At 50.9% G+C, this 22,425-nt stretch overlaps 1 protein-coding gene across 1 annotated transcript in view; it reads left to right on the forward strand.

Annotated features, from left to right (window-relative positions):
- The first annotated feature begins 13,776 nt into the window (after positions 1–13,776).
- Positions 13,777–22,425, forward strand: part of LOC119100214 (endoplasmic reticulum aminopeptidase 1-like) — a 36,911-nt gene continuing 28,262 nt past the window's right edge. Inside the window, 2 exon segments of the mRNA XM_037223323.1 lie at positions 13,777–13,858; positions 21,081–21,240. Coding sequence (XP_037079218.1) covers positions 13,784–13,858; positions 21,081–21,240 — 235 coding nt within the window. The 5' untranslated portion in view covers positions 13,777–13,783.

The following is a 22,425-nucleotide window of genomic DNA, read 5'->3' on the forward strand; positions in this document are numbered from 1 at the left end:
CTGAGATAACCTTGCAGGCTGGGGGAAGTTGATTTCCCTCTGGGATCTCCAACTTTCAGCCGCCGTATGAGAAAAAGATACCGCTGTGAATGTCTCATCAAATCGCGAAGAATGCACGCAAAATTTTTGCCTTATGTCAAATTTAAGGTCACCAGAGGTCACGAAGGTAAAAAAGGTCGTTTCGATAGATTCAGTTACATTTAATATTAACACTTCAAGACCGATATTGAAGGCACGAAAAAAGCGTTAGGACTATGGGAAGTCAATTCTAACCATCTACGTTCTCTCACACGAGTTAGGTCAGATCCGGTCACCGTTCAAAATTGGTCTAGAAGCGGCCTACAAAAACGATGCTTTTCTTCAAAATGTGCTTCTGACTTAGTTTATTTTATTGGGTGCAACTGTAGGAAAAAGTATTCCAGACACAAAAACACTCAAGGGTGACCTAAAGGCCATCTGAGGTCAACTTAAGTTAAAGCTATAACCCATCAAAATTAAAATTTCAAGTGCTCACCGAGTATTTGTCACCAGCACACCGTTTTTTTCTGTGGTCGGGAAGTGTATTGTGCAAGTGCTCAAGATCGCATAGCTATTGTCAATAATATGCCTGGTCCCTTTCGGCGTCTTGACAATGCATTACAACAAACTGAGAACAGGTCAGTTGGTGGATGAAAATAATGCGTCATCAGCCTTCAAACTTGGTATAGTTGGTGGTTACATGCATCGCCATCGTTCATCTAGGCGCTCCGCTACTGCCAACATAAGTAATTAGCCGTTAAATGGACTATATAAATCTGTATGTCATCAGTGACCCATTTGCGAACTTTTTGTGCAATATAATGTTGTCAGAGCATGTTCTCAGGGCTTATTTGAATTTCTGTGTCCAAAATTGTGTACCGAAACTGCCCATTTTTGAGCTTTGCACGTGTTTCCAACACGGTACCAAAGAGGTAGGTCATAACCTGAGCCCAACGCCATGTGCTCTATGATCATATTACGGTGGTTACATGTAATTTAGCACCTCCTTTTTATCATAAACAAACACCAAAACTCACAAAATGCGTGCAAATTTGCTTTGATCTCAAAAAATGGCAAAAACTATCCTGACGTCGACGGGTACCGACCCCGCTTTCCGAAAAATCTGAAAGGCGATCTGTGGGACTATCGTGACATATTACTAAAACAAGTCCTGACAATAGGAAATGACCTATTCAAAAGTTTTGTGGCCAAAACCGTTTAGAGGCTGGCCTTTTTATCTGACTTAGGCCGCTGGTATTAGTAGATCAGAACTTCAACTTGCAGACAGAATGTAAAAATGATAAATGAACAGGTGCTGAAAATTTTGGGTTGCTGCGAGCGTTCGTTTTGATTCGTGCTCGAAAAACCGTACGGGGGGAATCAACTTCCCCCACTGCCCCTCCCCCCCCCCCAGCCGGGCGCGGGTTAAAAGTTGACAGGTCGTAGGACTCTTCACGTAGTGGAATGCGTCGTGTCCGTGTATATTCAAAAGATTTCAAAAACATCACACCATAATAAGCGCTTAGCATGTGATTTAGGAGCCGTTGAGCTGCACCATCTGTGTATCATATTATATATCATGTTTTACTATGCACCGGTTTTTACAGCGTTACGCAGCATGGATGATTTAAGGGTTGGCACTTAAAGCTATGTCGAGCAGACTCACAAAGAGCGAGGCAGCTTGTCTGTTTTGCTAAGATGCGAACGTCCGAAACATTGCAGCCAGAAGAACGGCTGAACGGCCCCTTGATGGGTGGTGATCATTTGCAACCGGTGCGATTATTTGCGCGCAAAACGACCAAACCTAGAGTTTTTTCTGCATATTCATTTTGCCTTCTGTATTCTTCTGAACGAAAAACATGGGCCTTCGCACGAAATCCAATGACGAAAAATGACTTGAATGACCGAAAAAATACAAAGATGCAATGCAAGTTTTCCTGCATGCCTTTTTGTTCAAAAAGAGCCCAAAGGTCAGAAAAATGGGACACAAACTGCATCCTCTGTAAATGCCGTCTTTGTTAACAATGGCAATGGTTAGTGAAATTCAGCGGAGTATTCAGTGAAAGTTGTGAATACTGAAACGATCCTGTAATGATGGGACATTGCGTGGTATTGCTGGTCGTTGAAGACTGAGAATATACCATAATCACTGTCAAATAGCGTTTTTCGTTGGACGCCAAAGGACCGTATGCTAAATACACTTATGTTCACTGACATTGATAAATCAGTAAAATCTGTCGATGATAGCTTCCCAAACACGGTGACTCCAGTCACAAATAATTGTATAATTTGCCGGGCCTGTTCCAACAAATTAGAGCAAGTGCCAATTTCGAGGGCATTTGTCTTCCATCGCTCATCTGACAAAGCTGTAAGACAGATGCGATGACAGCTGTGTTATCACATCCCGGACTGCCCGAGCAGTCACATATGAACGTGAAGCCGCCACCACCGTTTCTGTCAACCACTTGTGTCCTTGCGTGCAGTTAAACGTGTGCTATTTCGGCATATCCCGGCACATTTCACTTCTTCTATCGACTGGTCAGACTTGTGCTTGCCTCAATTTTTTGAGCCGGCTCAGGACCGGCTCACAGATTTTAAGATCTTATTAAGCTCATGACTCACGGTAGGGTGACTTATATCAACATCCGCCAACACGCGCCGGGTGGCCGGCCAGATACCCTTCGCTCGGGTGGGGGGTCAATTTGACCCCCCTCTGAGATCTCGGCAACTAAGAAAGCTACAGACACCAAAGTTACAGGATGTCTTGACCTGTACGTGAAATCACTTAGGTAAAAGTTTGAGCTTCCTAGGCCATGATCTTCAGGTCAAAAAAGGTCAAACAAGGTCAAATTCCAGGTTGGTCTCCAAATTGCCCCCAGAAACTAGGCAACTGTTCCTAAGCAAAAGGTCACAAGCCCATTTGAGGTCAGTGACCTTGTTTGACCTTTTGAGGGTCTTGATCACCAAAACCATACAAGACTGTTTTGAGTCTTGCATTTGAATAAGCGACAAAGATTGCACTAGCCAGTACGTCCCTAAAACAAAGTGTCGACCCGGGTCATTTTAGGTCAATGAGCTGTTCTGACCTCCAAGAAGTCAATGGAAGATGTATAATGCGGTTACTGCTGTCAATAAATTCGAAATGAGCACCAGAAACTATCCCATACAGCAAGCCCCAGAATAATAAATCAGGTTGGTTTTGACCTTGGTCTGACCTTCATACCTGCCCTTAGGTCAATGTACTTCGCTCATTCAATATTTGTGGTGCCTAAGAAAGCATCTCAGAGATGTATGGCTCCGTCAAACACTCCACTGTCATATCAGATTGAACGATTCCCAAGAAATTGCCTTCGCTGAAACCATGGCCTGACTTTCACCTGCCATAGGCCAGCGGCCTTACAAGGTACATCTAAATGTTATGACAAACGATCCGCTATTCAATTGTCTGCAGCTATGCAAAATTTGGCGCGGCTACGCCGCGCCGTTCGGAAGCCATTCTGGAAAAACCTTCGGAGAGGATCAATTTGACCCCCACCCGAGCGCGTGTTAATCAACTTATGAATCCTATATTACTTGCACCGCGTTTCACAGAAAACGACTTCATCCCCAGGCAAAAGAACCCGCACGTTCAGTGTAAGCTATTGCGGTTCAAAGCACGCACAAACTAAAAGAACCACACATGTGCATATCATTATGTGCATGTGTGTCATTTTCAGTTTGTCCGTGCGTGTTTCAACGATAATGGTTCACACTGAACGCGTGTGCTTTTTTTGCTTTATGATGCAAGCGTATTTTCTGTGAAACGCGTCGCAAGTGATGCATACACACACACACATATATATATATATATATATATATATATATATATATATATATATATACAACATAGATCGGAAACTAGGTACAAGTACTCCAAAGCAGTTTGAGCTCCAAAGCAGTTGCAGTTTGAGCCAAGCAAACATAGTGCAACAAACAATACCTTTCCTATGACCTATTGCCAACCAACTCTCTCAATTCTCAGCCCTAGGCTAGCACATTATACCTGACACCTACACCAGACCCAGACTAGACTGCGCTAAACCTGACAGTTGGCAGTCTGCACCTGCCAAGTGCTAGCCAAGTGCATTCACACGTAAGTAACCGCATTTCCACGAACCGATCCTAGCTATTCCGTCAGCAATGGCATGCCAACAATTCAACATCGGATTGCAGTTCTCGCAATAGCGATTAGCTGGGATAAGTCACAAACATGTTAGAAACTTACCTTCCTTCAGCAGGAAGCATCATGAATTACGATTGGATTTCTCACATACAAGCCCAGAAAAATCCCGCTCCACTCTGAATTGGACTGAACATCTGAACTAGAGATAAGCTAACGAAGGCACCGACTGTCGTTTCCGCCAGGTTACCTTAGACTCACTCATGATAATAAGTTCAAGGTATCGGCTCTGGATGCTGGCGGCGGCATTCTAATCTCAAGTGCGAAAACCCAAGCATCAACAAATTGGTGGCGCCAAGGTTGACAGGGTACCTAAGCGCGTAAAGTACGTAAGTACGTACTAGGTACTAAGGTACAATGTACGGAGCTAAACTCAATGATGGCAGCTGCAGGCCTCATGGCAATGGAAAAATGACGAGGGATGCGAAAACGAAAGCACTTACACGGGGCACGGCAACCCACACACTCAGTACTTCGCCTCCTTCCGCGCGTCGGCGGCCCGCGCATACTTCCACAAGAAAGACGAAGGGTGCATTCACAGCGACCCCGACGGCGCAGAATCTATGCTGACGAAGCCACTCATGACGTCATATCCCATAGAGTCCACGCCGTTCGTGCTCGTAGCGACCCGGACAAAAAAGAGTGTATGTGACGTCATGTAGAAATTTTGGCGGGAGCGCATAGTTTTTTCTTGCGAATCGATTGGAGCGAGACAGAAATGGCGCGCGCAACAGTTCAATGATGAATTGCCCAATGTGCGTGCTCAGGACCGACCAGGAGAGACGAAAAGGCATTTTACGCTTACAAAGAGCACAACTTGTATTTCTACTCTTAGGAGCAGTCAAATTACTTATAAACAAAAACGTTGTATCTTGCGCGCGCAGTTATTGTCACGATAGTTGCGAAGGCATAAAAAACGAATCGAGCTGCGAACGTGCTTAGCAAGGATTCTGCGTGACGTTACGTGGAATACAACATTCTTGGTACGCTGCAAATACAGGCGAAGCTATTTTGGCGCTAAGGCAAAAGTCGCGAAGAATAAGGACTGATCATTTACGCTGATTTAAGCGGCTTATTTTAACACTCTGAAATGGCCCGTTAATTTCCTTGTGGCGTGCTGTGGTTTTTATGTTGGCATTGTCCCTTGAGCTATATGAGTCACTGATACGACATTGCTTGATATTACCGGCTCACAATTCACCTCATGAAATTTACAAAGAACGCTATTCAGCTCATGAGTCAAAGCGGATTTTTTCCTAGTGGGCAGACTGCACTGCACTGCACTGAGCACTGATCACGACTAAACCCAAAACGATTGACTTATCAGCTGATCCACGATTCGGCTCGAGTTGAACACGAGTCTGTTACTGGGACCAGTCTTGCAACACGCTCTGAATGTACCACAACTAATGGACCGATCAGGCTGATTTAAGAGATACTTTAGACGACGCCCTTAGACTTTGGAAAGGTGTCCTTGCGCTAAATCGAATACTTAGTCGTCGCGTTGATGTCAGAAAATTGAGCTAAATCAGTTTAGCTTGATTTTCGTGCTGCACTAAACTTCTATTGCGGGTTTTATGCGTCTAGTGCGATTTCAAATCGGCCATATTGCCATATTATCACGCTTCTTTTCTCGGGCACCTGCGTGGGATTCAAAATGTTGACACTGATACCGTAAAAAGCGAGTAAAGCAATGCATGATATCTACAAACCAAATGAGCCATCTACGAACAATATTTTTTGGATATCCATATATAACTAAAAGCATAGTGGATCGAGGAACAAGATGTATTTTTTTCATCCGCGAGAGCACAGCACATGTTTCGTGGGTCCAAATCACCGAGCGGTTGACAGACACATCTGCTGTGTTTTGTTTATACGACTATAATCCCAGCTCATGGGCAACCCTACTACCGGCGAGATCGTGACACACATTGTTCGCAACAAACTGAAACCTTTAAACAGTGTGGAGATCACAGAACAAACTAGAAATCCGCATTGTTCTACCAGATGTTGGCTTACGAATAATCGGGAACCTGACTAAGATGACCCGACCTGCCAACCAAACCACCTCGCGGTCACAACACAGATCATAACTCTAAGGAAAACTGTTCCCAAATGAGCATTTCTAAAAAAGTACACCTGAAAGGCTCTTTACACTATCGCCATTAATTCTGCCATGCCACTTTGACCTGGATTAGGATAATGCAAGTCCTAATTTGTTGAAGCAGGGCATCTCACTTGCCTGTTGAGGGCCCTGGATATTTCGGATACCTAATGCAGCTGCATCCGGAATGATTAAGCGCGAAGACAGGCCGTTAAACGCACTGGACTCGTAAATGGTGCGTTGAATCCCATTAGCGCCGCTGCAACAGGTTTAGTTTCCATTAACGACACCATTGCCCCGCCGTCGTGACGGTCCGTCACGACGCCACGGTCCATTTTTGAGGTCACGCGCGTCAGTTTCCCACTTGAGCGTCTGTCCCCACCCAATCAGCTGACAGCCCGGCTGACTGGCACGGCGGTCCTCCCGACCGGTCAAACGGCCATCAGCTGACACCCACCACTTGTCACGCCCCGACCGCGATCTTGGCGCGGGCGGCTGACATGGGCGGCATCCGCGCCATCAGCCTGCCACAACCCGCTACGGGTGCCGAGCAGACCGCCAGCCGGCCGCCACCCCCCGCTCGCCGGGGAGGCCCGGCCGGCGCGGCGCCGGCTCCTCGCGGCACCGCCGGCGCGGCACAATGCTCGCCGCACGCCGGCCGGCGCACGGAAATAGCCGCGCGCCGGCGTCGACACACCCGGAACCGGCGCGGCTCGGGTGTCGCCGGTCGTAGTCGGGCGTAGCCGCGCCGCCCAGCTTTTTGTACCGGTGCGGCGCCAGCCGGCGCCGGGTGTGCCTCCTCCTCCGACCCGGGGCGGGGGTGAGGTCGGCGCCCCAGGCGGTAGCTCGGGGTGACGACTGGAGCAGGTGGACGGCCGCCGACGGCGCCTCGTGGAGGTGAAGGGCCCCTGCGGTGCCCGCTGCTCGCCGCAGCGACTGAAGCACTCCAGCAGGCGCGCTCTGAGGCCGGTCGGCGGGTTGGCTCCGCCGTGACGCCGAGGCGAAATGCGGAGGCGGCAGGCGGATCCGAGGCAGGCGGATCGGATTCTAGACAAATAGATCGGACTATACCAACAAGCTGCGTGAAGTGATTTCGTTCCAACGCACGTTCATGATCATCAGTATATTCGTCGCATGTCTGGTCACCAGCACTACGTTGAAACGGGCTTCATCATCATAGTACATCTTAACGCTTGCTTGATGTCGTCCTTCCACTTCGTCCCACCACCTTTTACCACCTCGCTCCACCACCTCACACCACCTCCCGGCATTTTGAAAAACGCACATTTCCATTGTAAGGATTCATAATGCCGAAAAGCATTTATAATGATATCCAACACGCTTCATAGCCGTGTTGTTGCGATGCTTGTAAACCCTTTTATCAAAGTCACCCTTTAAATCAGGAACGGATGGTTTTTAAGCAGCTGCATAAATGGTGAGGTGTTTAACATGTCTTGCAACCATCGTTGGAAGCATTTGTTTGTTCTTTTTTGTCGTTGGTCTTCATCTATAGGGACGTACTTTTACACTTTCAATATTAACACAAGTTTCCATGTAGTTTCTATCTAGTAACAAGTGCATGATAACAAGTTTTTGCTTGGGGGGATCTTGAATAATTGTCTTGCAGGGGATGGCCATGGGCTGTCTTAACACACGCCCGGGTGGCCGGTTGGATACCCTTCGCTCTGGTGCAGGGGTCACTTTACTCCCCTCCCCCTGAGATCTCAGAAACTAAGAGAGCTAGAGACGCTAAATTCACAGGATGTGTTGATCGGTATGTAAGCTCACTTAGGTCAGAGTTTTAGGTTCCTAGGTCAAATCATCTTTGGGTCAAATAAGGTCAAACAAGGTCAAACTCAAGGTTGATCTCCAAAAAGTGCCTAGGACCCAGATAATTGCTCCAAGCAAACATTTCACGTGCTCATTTAAGGTCAGTGATCTTTTTTGACCTTTTGGAGATAAAAAGGTAAACAAAATGCAAGGAAACATGAAAAACAAAGTCATACAAGGCTGCTTTCAGGTCAGCATTTGAATGAGCCACAAAGATTACGTTAGGCGGTATGTTTCTACAAACAAAATGTTGACCTGGGTTTTTTAGGTCAGTGACCTATCCTGACCTCTATAAAGTTCATGGTAGGTGAATAAGGCGGTTCCTGTTATCGAGCAATTATAATGGGTGCCAGAAGCTACCCTACACAGCAGGCCCTTGAGCAATAACACAGGTTGGTTTTGACCTTGGTCTGACCGTCATACCTGACTCTAGGTTAATGCAGTTTGTTCATTCAGTTGTTGCGTTGCCTAAGAAAGTATCTCAGAGATGTGTGGCTTCGTCTAACGCTCCGTTGTTGGGTCAGATTGAGCTTCGCTGAAACCATGACCTGACCTTGACCTGCCAGAGATCAGCGACCTTACAAGGTACATCCAAACGTTGGATGCCAAACGATCCGCTATTCAATAGCCTACAGCTATGCAAACTTTGGCGCGGCTACGCCGCACCTTTCGGAAACCATTCCGGAAAAACCTTCGGGGTGTCAATTTACCCCCCCCCCCCGCCTCACCCGAGCGCGTGTTGACAGACCTGCATCATGACAAAATTTTGCTTATAACTATGCCATAGAATGTTTCAGAACGTAGCTGGCAAAGCAATGTTGCTGCGGGCTTCTGGACTTGTGTATAAAAGTAATGATACATATTGGTGTGTCAGCTCTATTTGACAGTGTCTGGTATGAGCATTGCATAACAGCATTAACAGCCTTCCGAGAAAATACACATGTACCCGTCAGTAGAGATTTGCCTGATGCTGTGATTGTGTAAAGTTGATATGAACTGCCCACCTGGCTAATGCACCGCATATTCCTTCTTCCAGTCCAGGTCAGAGGCATTCCGAGGCGTGGTGAGAGAGCTGACCATTCCCGAGACGAATCAACAGTACGTTTATTGCGCTTCAGGGTAAGACATTGGTGCAAAACTACTTTAAACGCGCTCCTGTCCCTCCTCCACGCTTTGGTAGCTTCCACTCTTCGCCTGAAGCCTTGGGTAACTACACTGATACAGAATATGCTATATTAAGAATCCATCAGGGGAAGGAATGGAAAACTCTGCTGCGGAGGACTCGAGCGCGTCAGCCAGCATTGCCGAGATTCACATGGACCTGAGCAGTTAAACGGCCGATGCCACATGTCGGTGAGTGCTGCAGTGCGGCTGGCTTAGTTGCTTGACTAGAGTCCTACTAGCCAGTTATGGCCATTTCAGTGATATCGAATGAGGAGGAATGGACAACGGTGAGGCGGAACTACAAGCACCTGGGGTCCATCCGTCGAGACTTCGCCGGCACAGGACCCCTCTTCGGGGCTTGTGCTCGGTGCTCGGACGGGACCCGCGCCAAGGCCCACTTGGGTCCACTCATGGCTGTCGCACATCGCCTGTCCCGGATAAACAGGTTGTCGCGAGGATGCAGGATCAAGAAGAAACGGGGAAAATAGGGCGGATGCTACTGTACGAGAGGACCGCCTTTATGTTATGATGTCCGATAAGCTTAGTCGCCTTTGCGCGGCTTTTCACACTGGCATCGACCAGAATGCTTAAACCACGCTTTTCGTCATGGACAGAACAGCAGGACAAAAGCTGGTATTAATTGCTAACATGACAGGAAACAGTGAACTTACTGGGTTGTGCCAACTTCAGAGGAAACGTGATGGCAAAGTTTCGTGTACTAATGCCATCTAGTAGTCGGAAAGTACAACTGAGTTAACGATCAGTAGACATAGGGCAAACACGGCGGGTTAAATTATCACCCTCGCGCAAAATCCTCCCTGGGTCACAACGGATATTGCTGTACTGGAAGGCCGCTGGTAGCTTCTGAAGGGTAGGTAATATGCTACGGTTTTTCTGGACGATTTGAGGATGCCAATTGCTTAGCTAACCGCCTGTTGCTGCCGACTGCTCCAACGGTGAGCTGACGTAGAAATGATGCGGTGAGGTGATATGGTAGAAGTTCAGAATATCCGTCCTGGTTATCCTCCGTCCTGTTTCATTCTGCATCATCGCGATACCCCGCCCGTCCAGGGCAGGCTGCACGTGTCCACGAATGTGTCGAGAGCCCCTGCGGGAAGGGGGCCTCTAACCGGGTACCCAGCGCACATGCGCGGCATAAGGCTCGGCGGTTAGTCCCCAGGCGCGTGGAGGCCTGCCGCACTGTTAACCATTGATCTCCATCCCATCGCCCCGAAATGATCATTTTTGGTTGAAAGAGCCCTAATCCAAGGAACCGAGCAACCAAACCAGGATACCTTGTTGGGATATTTGCATATTGGGGCGGGGGCGGGGGGTTAGCTTATCACGTGAGGCTGAAGCACACTCTTATCTGGATTATTGTCCCTTTTTGGCTGGCATAAGGCCAATATTTGCTATATTTAAGGTATTTTACCACGAAAGACCGGATCAAGCCAATTAGAATAAGCATATAGTGTTTGCATGTGGCTCAAATGTGAACACCCGTCCCTGTCAAATATTGCGCTCGTTGGCCTCATCATTCTGATCATCCGTGACTTCAGGTGTCGTATACCGTCTTCGCCTCAACCCGCGATCGGCTGAGCCCAAACTCGTCCGTGTGGTGTGGCCGAGCGCTGCGAAGCTCCTCGGCGACCGCGCCCTGAGTCGCACTGAGAGCTATTCCGCGGGTGAAATCATCCAGCGCGAGTCAGGTTTGTAGGACAGACACATTACCAATTCAGCGAACATATCTCAAATCGTTGTAAAACAAAACAACCAATGAGTGATGTGCACCTGGCTACTGCAGCGGTGAACTTAGAGGGAACAGACCACTGGATGTCACCTGCCTGGTCTGAGCTAACAACTGGATTTATGAAGCCATACCGCAGTGGAACGTCAATTCTATAAAAATGACGTTCCGCTTCGGCGTGAGTTCTCACCAAAACGACGACATTTGTCTTGCCAAAGCATTTTCATGCGTATTGCACTCGCTGGTGTTAAGTGAGGGTCTCCAAGGAATACAATATTGTCATTTTATAATCGGGCAGGCTGTGAAGTGTGAAGGCAGGCTGTAATGTGAAGGCAGGCTGTAAATGTCATGGCAACCGCTGTGACAAACCTACTGATGCGAATAAAAGAACGCTCGGGATTGGCCCAGCGGGTGGCAAAGGCCTGTCACCGAAAAGTGCATCGGTTGAAGTTTGAACCAGTGCGTCAAAGGGATCATGTGATGCTGACATTCCGAAAGTCAAAGTGCGCCTCGAAAAGAGCCACTGTGGTAAGCGTCATAGGGGAAAAATCAAAGCGATAGTATAGTGTTTAGTCGAATTCTCGGGATAACATATTCATGTTCGCTTACCTTGTTGTCAATACAGTGTTTCAAGCTTTCGTAGCATTTATTACACAATCATTTTGACATATCAGTGTGTTGCAAACATTACAGAATAAACACATCGGAAAAGCAAGGCAAGTGAACTATATTACTTTCATAGTGGTCAGCATGGCGTCCAATGATATATCTCTTGCAGCATCGTACTCGTCTGATCTGGCAATAAATGAAAAACTATATACTCCTCCTAACAGCACACACATTTTCCATCACGCGTAGCGGCGACTGCATCATACGATAGTGAAAGCCGAGGCCCGGAACTCAGGCAGCACAGCGCGCAGCCTGACCCACGCCAGAGACGTCCCTCCGCGCTCAGCGGAAATACGGCGGGCTCGTCATCCAGTAACGCTGGTCGTCAGCCACAGAACAGCAGCACTGGTTTGGTCCAACCAGTATGGCAAGGCCAGCGGGCCGAGGCAGGAGGGCCAGCCTGCTCCAGGACGGCCGTGTCGTAGTACTGTTCGACGCGTTAAACCCGGCAGCCTTGTCAAACGGAGGGGCGAGTGCGCAGGAGAGTAAGCATTTATTTGCAGATGAGAACTACAAGTTCAAGAGGGAAGTTTGCGAACATGCGCGTTTTAAGATGGAGCACAGTGCATAGCCGCTGGTCCTCTTGCTATCGAGTCAGTGGCTATAAATCACTGAATAGCATCCGAGCCAGCTGTAACCTCGCCTCATGCAGCAGTGTAGGGGGCTCATCCGAGCCAGCTGTAACCTCGCCTCATGCAGCAGTGTAGGGGGCTTATCCGGGCCAGCTGTAACCTCGCCTCATGCAGCAGTGTAGGGGGCTCATCCGGGCCAGCTGTAACCTCGCCTCATGCAGCAGTGTAGGGGGCTCATCCGAGCCAGCTGTAACCTCGCCTCATGCAGCAGTGTAGGGGGCCCGCATCGCAACATTCGGGCGGGCGGATGCAGCACAATGCCGCTGCTCCGGTTCCGCCGGGGCGTATTCAACGGTCTGGCCGGAGCGCCGCCGCTCTGGGCCGGTCCCCGTCTCACCGGGGAAGGGCGGGGCGCGGCGCCCAGCCCGGGACGCACCAGTTGGCGGCACACCGGGTTCGTGCGTGCTACAGGTGTGGTGTGCTCAGGTCGGACGCTGAGACGGTCCAGGTCTCCCGTGCCGCAGCTGGTGGAAGTGACAGCGAGCCGAGGGCTGGGAGAGCCGCGCTGCCCCGCGGACAGCCGCAGCAGTCGAAGTTCGTTCAGGACAGGCTGCTGAAGCCCTGTGGTTGGTTGTGCGCGTGGCCTGGTACCTAACATGGACCATGACGTGTGATGCAACTACTGGACAACGACTGTATCGGTGTCCCTGTGAAAGCAAGCGAGTAGATGTTTGTAGTCCATACGTTTGAGCCTCAGCACGCTCGCCTCACAAGTTCTGGAGCCGTCGACGACATGACCGCATCACCGCACTAACTTGTGCGCCATCCTCTCACGTCAAGCGCCATCCGCAGCGCCATCCTCTCACGTCAAGCGCCATCCGCAGCGCCATCCTCTCACGTCAAGACCGCGGCGATCGCAGCAGCGGACGCAACTGGGCGCACTGCAAGTCCACAATTGAATGGTGTTGGGTGCTCAAACGGGCCGAACAACAGATACGGCAGGCGCAGATTGAACGCCGCGAGTTCAGGCGCGGGATCTTCAGACTGAAAGCGGTGCGGTGCGTCACAGGACGCACCATACGAGCCCCCCCCCCCCCCCCCCCTCCTCCCCTCCATGCTCACGATGCATTCGTAACTGGGTGTCGCGAGATCCAGCGGCTTAATACTTCACAGGACGTCTTTGAAATGCCATGTTGCCCGGCGACAAAAGAGTGTCAGTCTGGGTGACTCGGGAACGTGCAGCACACCCTTCCGACCTCACAGAGACCATGCAAGACTGGCACGGTTACTAGCGCCGCGCACAGTCCGCTCATGTCGTCGTTCTCCATCGCGCACAATCGGCACGTGACATAATCCTCTGTCGCACATCATCTGCGCGCCCTTCTGAGTGCTCCAAGCCCGGCGCTGGAGCTGACGGCACTGCAGACACCGAGCCCGGCGCCCCCGACCGGACAACAATGAGGCTCAATTACGGCGAGTGGGATTTATCAACGCGTGCGTCATGTAGCCGCACCAGCGCCCGCAACCCGCACGTGAGTAGGCGGTGCCGGCCGGCCGGCGGACGCGCCGCTCGCGAGAGCACGCCTGGCACGGCCACGCGTCCGAGCTGCTGTGCGTGTGGCTCTCATCACTGCTGCGTGTATCATTTCCCTGACGTCACTGTGTGGGGCCTCTCAGCGGTGCTGCGTAGAGCCGCCACCGTTGCAGTGTGAAGCCTATCCTGCTGCTGTGCGTGGTGTTGGCTGTGCGTAGCGCTGAACACTGCTGTGCGTAGCGACGAGTGCTTCTCAGCGCAAGTTGCTGAGGTGGCCGTCCGAGGTAAGACTTCGCCAAGTAAAATCGGTCAGTGACAACAAGCAGCGCACAGTACAGCGAAAGCTTTCTCCAGCTTTTGGAGATGTTTTCGGTGGTTTAGATATAAGGCCCAGGGCGGATCCAGAATTGTTTCAAGCATTCATAAAAAGTATGCTGCTTTTTATACCGAAACCCATCTTATTGTGTGCAGCCCTAACACATGGGGCTTATCAATTTTTCCAGGTTATGGTAACTCCTGTTATTTTGAGGCTTATTATTTGAGAAAAAACCATAGCCAAATAAGCTAAAGGTGGATGCTAATATCATTGAATTCAAGTACGATTTTAATACCTAGTTTATTTAGGGCTAGCCGGCTGGTCGATGTCATCAGCTGAAGGCTGCCGACCAATGCAGAGTTTTTCCTTTGCTATAAAGGAGTATTATATATGCCAGCATTCAAAATGTATTAAGAACGTGGTGCATACGCATAAAGGTGTCACAAATTCATTAGCCGACAGAAATGACACATGGACGCTGCGAGCGTGTAAATTACGTTCGACGGTTGTGCGTAAAGATTCATCGACGCATAAATAACTGCTGCGCTAAGGTTACGGCACCAAAGCCAATAGAGACGGAACCTAAGCGACCGGAGGTGCCGTGGCAGGCCACCAAAGAGGCTTCCGTCGACGAGTGTGGGGTCGTCAGGGCAAGAGAGAAGAACCCAAGACCAATGTAGTGGGCCGCTGGACGATCGGTGGCGCCCCGGCAGGCTGACATACAGGACCCGGCCACAGCACAGGGCTCTCTGAGCAAGGAAAAATTACTCAAGATCAGTATGCATGAATTAATGGCCCTGTTCGATCAAGAGTGCCCAGGCAGGTTAACAGACAGGGTCCTGATAGGGATGAAGGGTCCTCTGCAAACGAGATCAAAGGGAAGAGCCCTAAATCAATGTGGAGCGCTCCTGAGCATCGAATGGCTCGGTGCCTTACTTTATATGGAACCCCAGCAACAGCACAAGGCCCTCCGAGCAAGTGGAAAGAACCCGAAACCAATATGAAGAGCCCCTGAGCAGCTCGGTGTGCCCTGGCATATGGGACTCAGAAAAAGCGTATAGAGCCTTTCGGGGAAATGGGAAGAACCCGTGGAAGAAAATCGGATCGGTTAAGAGTGCCCAGGCATGTAAGCAGATAATGCTCCAACAGCAGCGTAGGGCTCTATGAGGAAATGCAAAGAGATGAAATGTAACGTGGAAGGCTCCTTTGCGATCGTGCTGTCCCGGCAAGTACACATAACAAGTCCCGGAAACAGCGTAAGGCCTCTAAACAGCGTAATGAGGGCCTAAATTTCCCCCAGTCACCGCCCCTCAATCTGCAAAGAATTAACTTTGTCTGCTCGTGGGCTCTTCATTTTTGCTTGCGACTGTTCCTGGTCGTCTGTGAACTTCAAAGACGTTCAATTTTGTTAAGTTTTGTGTCAGAGAACTGCGTCCGTTCGGCCGATTATGAGCTTTTTCGGAGCCTATGGGCCCTCTCGGGGTACAAGAAGGGGGGCTTGGCATAGTTTCGTGCCCCACCCCCACTGTGTATCTGCCACCGGCCCTGGCAGCTAAATAGTCGGGTCCCGACCAAGAATATAGGGTCATCCCCTCAAATTAGAAGTACTTACGGCACAAATAGACGGTCCGGAATGCTCAAGAGTGCCCAAACAGGTTGTCAGATGGAGGCCCCAACAAAAGGTTAGGACCCTCCGCTTAATTAAGTAGTACCGACGACTCAAAGTGGAGGGCTCTCGAACGATCGAGTGCACCCGAGCGGGTTAACAGATAGGGCCCCCGACAAGAGCGTAGGGCACTCCATTCAAATAAGAAATACCCGAGACTGAGTGCAGACGGCCCCTGGAAGGTCGAGTGTGCCCGAGCAGGTCATCAAATGACCCCCGACAGGAGCACAGGGCCCTACACTCAAATGAGAAATACCCAAGACCCAGCGTGGAGGACCCCCAAAAGATCGAGTGTACCCAAGCAGGATGTCAGATGGCCTCCGACATGAGCGTGAGGCCTTTCATTCAAATGTCCGACGTGTGCGGCTCCCAAACAATCCAGTGTGCCCGAGCAGATGAACAGATGGAAGGCCCAACAGGTGTGTAGTGCTCTTCATTCAAATAGAATGTACCCAAGACCCAATTTGGAGTACGCTGAACGCCCCGACAAGAGTGTAGCACCCTAAGCAGGTGACAGATAATGGAAGGGCCCTAGGTTAATGAAGAGGGTCCACCATTATATCAGCAAGTGTTTCGGTAGGTTAATCGAGACCAACGTGGAGTGCTCCTAAGCAACCGGCAGGTTAGCATATGGGCCATCGGCTATAGCGTACCGAGCCTTTCGGGCGAATGTGAAGGATTTGTAGAAGGCTCCTGGTTGACAGGAGTGCCCGGCACGCCAGCAGGAAAGGCCCCGCAGCAGTGCACGGCCCTCCGAACAAATGCACAAAAATCAAGGGTAATGTGGAAAGCTTCTTAATGAAAGGATTTTCCATGCAAATGGACATATAGATCCCCGGACACAGTATGAGGCCTCTGGATAGTGAAATGAGTCTTAAAATATTCCAATCATCACCCCCTCGATCAGTGAAAAATATTTTTGTCTACCGGTGGGTCCTCCACTTTTACTTGTGACTGTTTTTGGTTGCATGGAAACCCAAAGACGTCCAGTTTTGCTGCATTTTGTGTAAAAAACCAGATCTGTTCGACCGGTTATAGGGCCCCTTCGGAGCTCATGGGCCTCTTCAGAGCCAAAGTGGGCATGACCCCGAGCATCCCATCCTTCCTGGATCCGGCCCTAATAAGGCCAAACCTTTACACTTTCGCTCCCTTGCGGTCTTCACAATATATGATCTGTTTGCATTATTTGCGTTCTTGCGCGACTCTTCGGCACATGAGAGCATCATGGGAGCTGTTGTAAACCAATGGTATATAGCTCGTGATGTATTTCAGGGATAGTTGTGTCCTGGGAGCAAACAGCGTATTGTCTATATTAACATGATGACTTGATGGTATGCAGTAAATCATTAATTGCATTTGAAGGCCTAGTATGCAGAAATTATTCTGTAAGTGTTCGCCGTTAGTGCCACAAATATCGGAATGCGTCTGACAGGTTTCACACAATTGGTTTAAGGAGACCCAAATGTGCTATTAGAAATGTTGAACTGCGACCAGCTATTGACATTTGACAAAGAGCCCCGCTAGTGAACATGTAAGAGAACCTTCACCGCAGATGGCAACATTTGTGTTCAATACGCATGATAATTTTGACCACCAAGTATTACGCCTCGAACGCTTTCCTGAAGCATCAAGACTTTGCGTAGCCGTTGCACTTTGCCGTACTAGTATAATCACAACTACAATAAGTGTTTAAGTCCTGGACAAAGTGGGCTTTATATCATTATGTTATTTATAGCATGGTCTTTACATTTGTCATGACCAGTTGGCATAAGACCTGTTCACACCAGTTGACTACGCTCACCTGGTGCGAACAGTGTAACTGCACGACGTCTTCATGTTCTGAAGCCTATAGTAAAGAGTAGTTATGGATGATGCTCTGTGAAGTTCCATGCCCACGAAGATGGCGTTACCAAAAAAAAAAAAACACGAGCAGCTCTACCGTTTTGTAAATTGTTGCTGGTGGTCTATGCTCATAAACTGGCAAGCAATTATTGTCATGCGCTCGGTACCAACAGTTGGTATCAGTTGCTCACATCCAGGGCAAAGGCGGGGCTCCTCGTTTTCGTCGTGCGCCTTGACTGCTACAAGCTCAGCTCGGTGGTCCCCAAATCGTCGGCGCGTTTCTGCGCTCCGTCAGCTTACGCTCGCAGCTGGTGGCGCAGTGGTGACGGCGGGAGGGGAGGGAGAGGTCCCGCATGTGCCTGTGTCAATGCGGGTGGAGACGCCGCGCGGAGGGTCTGGCTCCGAAGGCCTCCACAGGTGCGCGCTGTACAGATATGAGCAAAGGCCGCCAGCGCGCGCCACTCTGCAGACGTCAGACACACTCCGTGTGCAGGTGGAAATCATCGCTCTGGGCGACAACTCACCTTCCACGCGGTACGTCGGGCCGCACTTGCCCGCAGACCGAGGGGGCCGAAGAACCGGCCGTGGCAGCTCTCGCTCCGTGAATGTTTCCTCTCGGGGGCGATACGATTATTTGCGAACAGGTGTTGCTTGCAGTGTCGATGCAAGTGCGTGCGTGCGCGCGTGTGCCGTGCAGGGTGTGTGCCGTGTGGGTGGGTGCCGCGCAGCCGACCGGCGTCGACTGCGTCGGCCCGAGGTAGGGTGGCGGGCGTGAGGGCGGAACTACGCCTCGAATCTCGCGCTACGGGAAAGGAGTCACTCTAGACAGGAGGGGTCAAACCAGGTGGCACCACGTTGGGAGTGATCTTGCACCTCATCGCGCTGCTATGATACCGATGCCGGTAAGTAAAAGCTGCATTCCAGCCTGGATGCGCCATGCTCATTTGCATTTTACTAGTGGTGTCTGAGCGGTGAGCCACGTGAAATGTGATTTATTGGTACAAAAATCAAGCGGTCGGAAGACAGCATCAGATATCATGCCAGTGCTCGCATGAGTGTCAGTGCGTTTAAATGGGCAATAGTTCTTCAAGATAGAACAACAAGTTCGCTGAAACGAGATAACATGATTAGTTGAGAACATTGAGCGCGTAGTTTTATTATTCTGTGCCACGTGCTCGGCGTATTTCAGTGCCTCATAAAGTACTGATGTGGTTTCAGGAAGCCTAAAATAAGCGTGCTATGCGGAATTATGTGTGCTTAAGAACTGAGCTCTTGAACTAGCCAAAGTGGGCATGCTTGTCTCAGAACAAAGCTTGGCGAGGCTTCCGCCAGCCTCCATTCCATAACGCCATGAGCACTGGCCCCGGCGCCGTGTGCTGCTGAACTCATCATGCCTCTCACTGATCGGTCCCGGCGCAGCCTCCGCTCTGCGGCGTCGACCTCCGATGGAGGTCTGACCCACGTGACCGATGACTCTGACCTGAGCGCTTCGAGTATGAACAAGGTCGGCGTCTTCCAGCGGGCCATCCGTGGATATGACCCCGTGTTCGCGTACGAGCAGAGCGGTGGATATGGGCACGACAGTGCGTGCGGTGATAACGGCCCGATGCGCGACGGCTGGCGGGTGGAGGACGGTACCACTCGCGTATCCAAGACGCAAAACTTTGCTGGGAACTATTTCCGAGGAATTAGCATGGATGCCACATATAATGAACAGAGCAGAGGCCACTCGCTGGACGGTCGAGAAAAAAGTTTGGAGAGGAGCATGTCGCAGCTCATGCCAACGAAGGCCACTGCATCAAGTTGGAAAGCCAATGCATCCGGTAAAAACCCATCGAGGGTACAGAGGGTGCGCCTTGAGAGACAGCATTCGAACGCAACAAAACGAAACGCTACCAAAGCTGTTAACCGCCCGTTAGTCTCGGAGACCTCCACCAGTGAGAGCTTCTCAACGCTGAGTAGCCGAAGCCCAGGCCAAAGTGGTTCGAACCGATCTCGCAAGGGCCAGGGTTCGTCCCATTCTGCCTCTGTCACAGCATCGACTGAAACATCCGAACATAAGCCGCTGGCCGTGTCCGGGCGGCACAGTCCCTTGGACCGACGGCGTGGTGAGCGGGGCAGAGCGTCGTCTCGCTCCACACGGTCCAGGTCCTTCAGCGACAGTGGTTCGGACGTTAGCCGAAGCATAGCAGACTCATCGGTCTCCAGCGGCACTGGTTCAGGGGTCAGCCGAAGCACAACGGGTTCCCCGGTCTCCAGGCGCAAACGCAAGACATTCTACGCGAAATTAACGCAATTCTGGGCGGACAGGAAAAAGAGAGCACAAAAGGAGTACCGGAGGAAAGAACGGAAGAGGCTGCTGCGGCCAGCCTATGATCACGATAGCTGCAGCGCCAGAATGAAGAAGTTTGTAGGTATTGCAAAAAAGGCTATCACAATTGTGTTACCCTCATGAAAATCATGTGGCTTTGACGTATCACTGGGTGGGTGAGAATGTGGTGTACGGGTGCCTGATGTAGGTAGAATGACAAGGCTCATGTCCCATTGAGCAGTCATGCACCCTTGCAATTTAATCCCCCAGCCCCTGCTGCCGATCGCACAGCTAGCAAGCTAGGGCCTCCATGGAAATTACCCTGGCGTCTGGGCTGATTTAGGCGCCATGCCTGGCCACCCCAGTAGCCCATTTGTTGGCGCGTCGGACATCCTAATAACATGCGGTAAACAAGAGGGTGGCGTCCTGAGCTCACCTGTATGTGGATCGTCATTGACAACCAGTTGGCAGCTGGCCAAGAGAGCCAGGCCAAATCACTAGGCAGAAGGGTCTGTTTCTGGTTTCAGACAGCATTCCTCGCCGTGTTGAAATGTTTTGCCACGCATCGGTCGATTCAATGCGGCTGTTCTCAGGGTGCGGTTGTAATTCATGGTTTCACAGAAGGCCATGCCTGGCCAGAGGGCTGGTCCCAAGACGATAACTGCAAAACTGTGTAGTATGTTCGAAAGATCAATGGATGATCTCCTACCGTATTCGAAACGCGTACTTAAACGTAAATAGTCGCATTATCACGCCGCTTGCTGTCCAAACGTCACATCGGCTCCGAAACGTTACCTGCTTAGGCAGTGATGTCATTCTGTGCCAGCGCCTGTCACTAATATCCCAACTAAGAATTGCAGTTGAACCCAAAGTACCGCCGTTTGCCATTACGCACCCCATCTGTTTTGGCGTCTTGAAGGTTTCGGGCTCGTTTTCCCTTCGAGCCAGAAATTGCTGAACATGGAAGTCAGGTCGACGCATTGATCCTGGCTATGATAATCACGGCCGCTCAGGCAAACCACTGGACGACCTACTCGGTGTCACTGGCCGTCTCGGTGGGGTGCAGATCAGTGCCGCTGTTACAGATCCGCGGCCTGACGCGGGCGGCGCCACTGGGGGACCCGACCGTGGCCGGCCAGTACGGCACCTCAGGCACATACCGGCCGTTCGGTCACCCGCGGCCCTCCGTCTCCAGCGGGACCATGAGCGGCGGCACCCTGGACGGGTCACTGCGATCCACGTCAGGTCAGTCAGGTCACCACGGGTGGCGGCACATTGTCCGGTCACTGCGATCCACGTCAGGTCAGTCAGGTCATCACTGGTGGCGGCACATTGTCCGGTCACTGCGATCCACGTCAGGTCAGTCAGGTCACCACGGGTGGCGGCACATTGTTCGGGTCACTGCGATCCACGTCAGGTCAGTAAGGTCACCACGGGTGGCGGCACATTGTCCGGTCACTGCGATCCACGTCAGGTCAGTCAGGTCACCACGGGTGGCGGCACATTGTCCGGTCACTGCGATCCACGTCAGGTCAGTCAGGTCATCACTGGTGGCGGCACATTGTCCGGTCACTGCGATCCACGTCAGGTCAGTCAGGTCACCACGGGTGGCGGCACATTGTTCGGGTCACTGCGATCCACGTCAGGTCAGTAAGGTCACCACGGGTGGCGGCACATTGTCCGGTCACTGCGATCCACGTCAGGTCAGTCAGGTCACCACGGGTGGCGGCACATTGTTCGGGTCACTGCGATCCACGTCAGGTCAGTCAGGTCACCACTGGTGGCGGCACATTGTCCGGTCACTGCGATCCACGTCAGGTCAGTCAGGTCACCACGGGTGGCGGCACATTGTTCGGGTCACTGCGATCCACGTCAGGTCAGTCAGGTCACCACGGGTGGCGGCACATTGTTCGGGTCACTGCGATCCACGTCAGGTCAGTCAAGTCACCACGGGTGGCTCCACGCTGTCTGAGTCACTGCGCTCTGAGTTAGGTCGGTCAGGTTACCATACATGACGACGTTCTGCTCGGGCCACTGTTTTGAGTCGGGTCATCAAGATACCCTGGGTGGTGGGGCGTCATCCAGCAAAAATACAAAGCCTTGCGCATGATGCATAGTGGTTGTATTAGGCTCGTGCTTATTCTGGCATTGACAAATGAAAACTGATCTACAAGCTTTCAGCAGAGAAGGGCGAGTAGTGCCAGCGCTGAGTCCAGTCAAATTGGGCTTATCCTGCAGCCCACTCTACTTATGGTCGAGTCTAGCCCATGGCTGTTCCTAATGCATTCCCTTATTTCTAAAACACCCCGTGCCATTTTCTGGACTTTTTATCAATAACTGCATTGGAACTGCACGAGGCGTCACGGGCCGCTGTTTGTTTCCTGTCTGTGATGTGTTAGAAGGAGCTGGGGTTCAGCAGCGGATTCAGAT

The sequence above is a fragment of the Pollicipes pollicipes genome, unplaced genomic scaffold (assembly GCF_011947565.3).
Source record: "Pollicipes pollicipes isolate AB1234 unplaced genomic scaffold, Ppol_2.1 Scaffold_4881;HRSCAF=5763_pilon_pilon_pilon, whole genome shotgun sequence".
Taxonomy (NCBI): domain Eukaryota; kingdom Metazoa; phylum Arthropoda; class Thecostraca; order Pollicipedomorpha; family Pollicipedidae; genus Pollicipes; species Pollicipes pollicipes.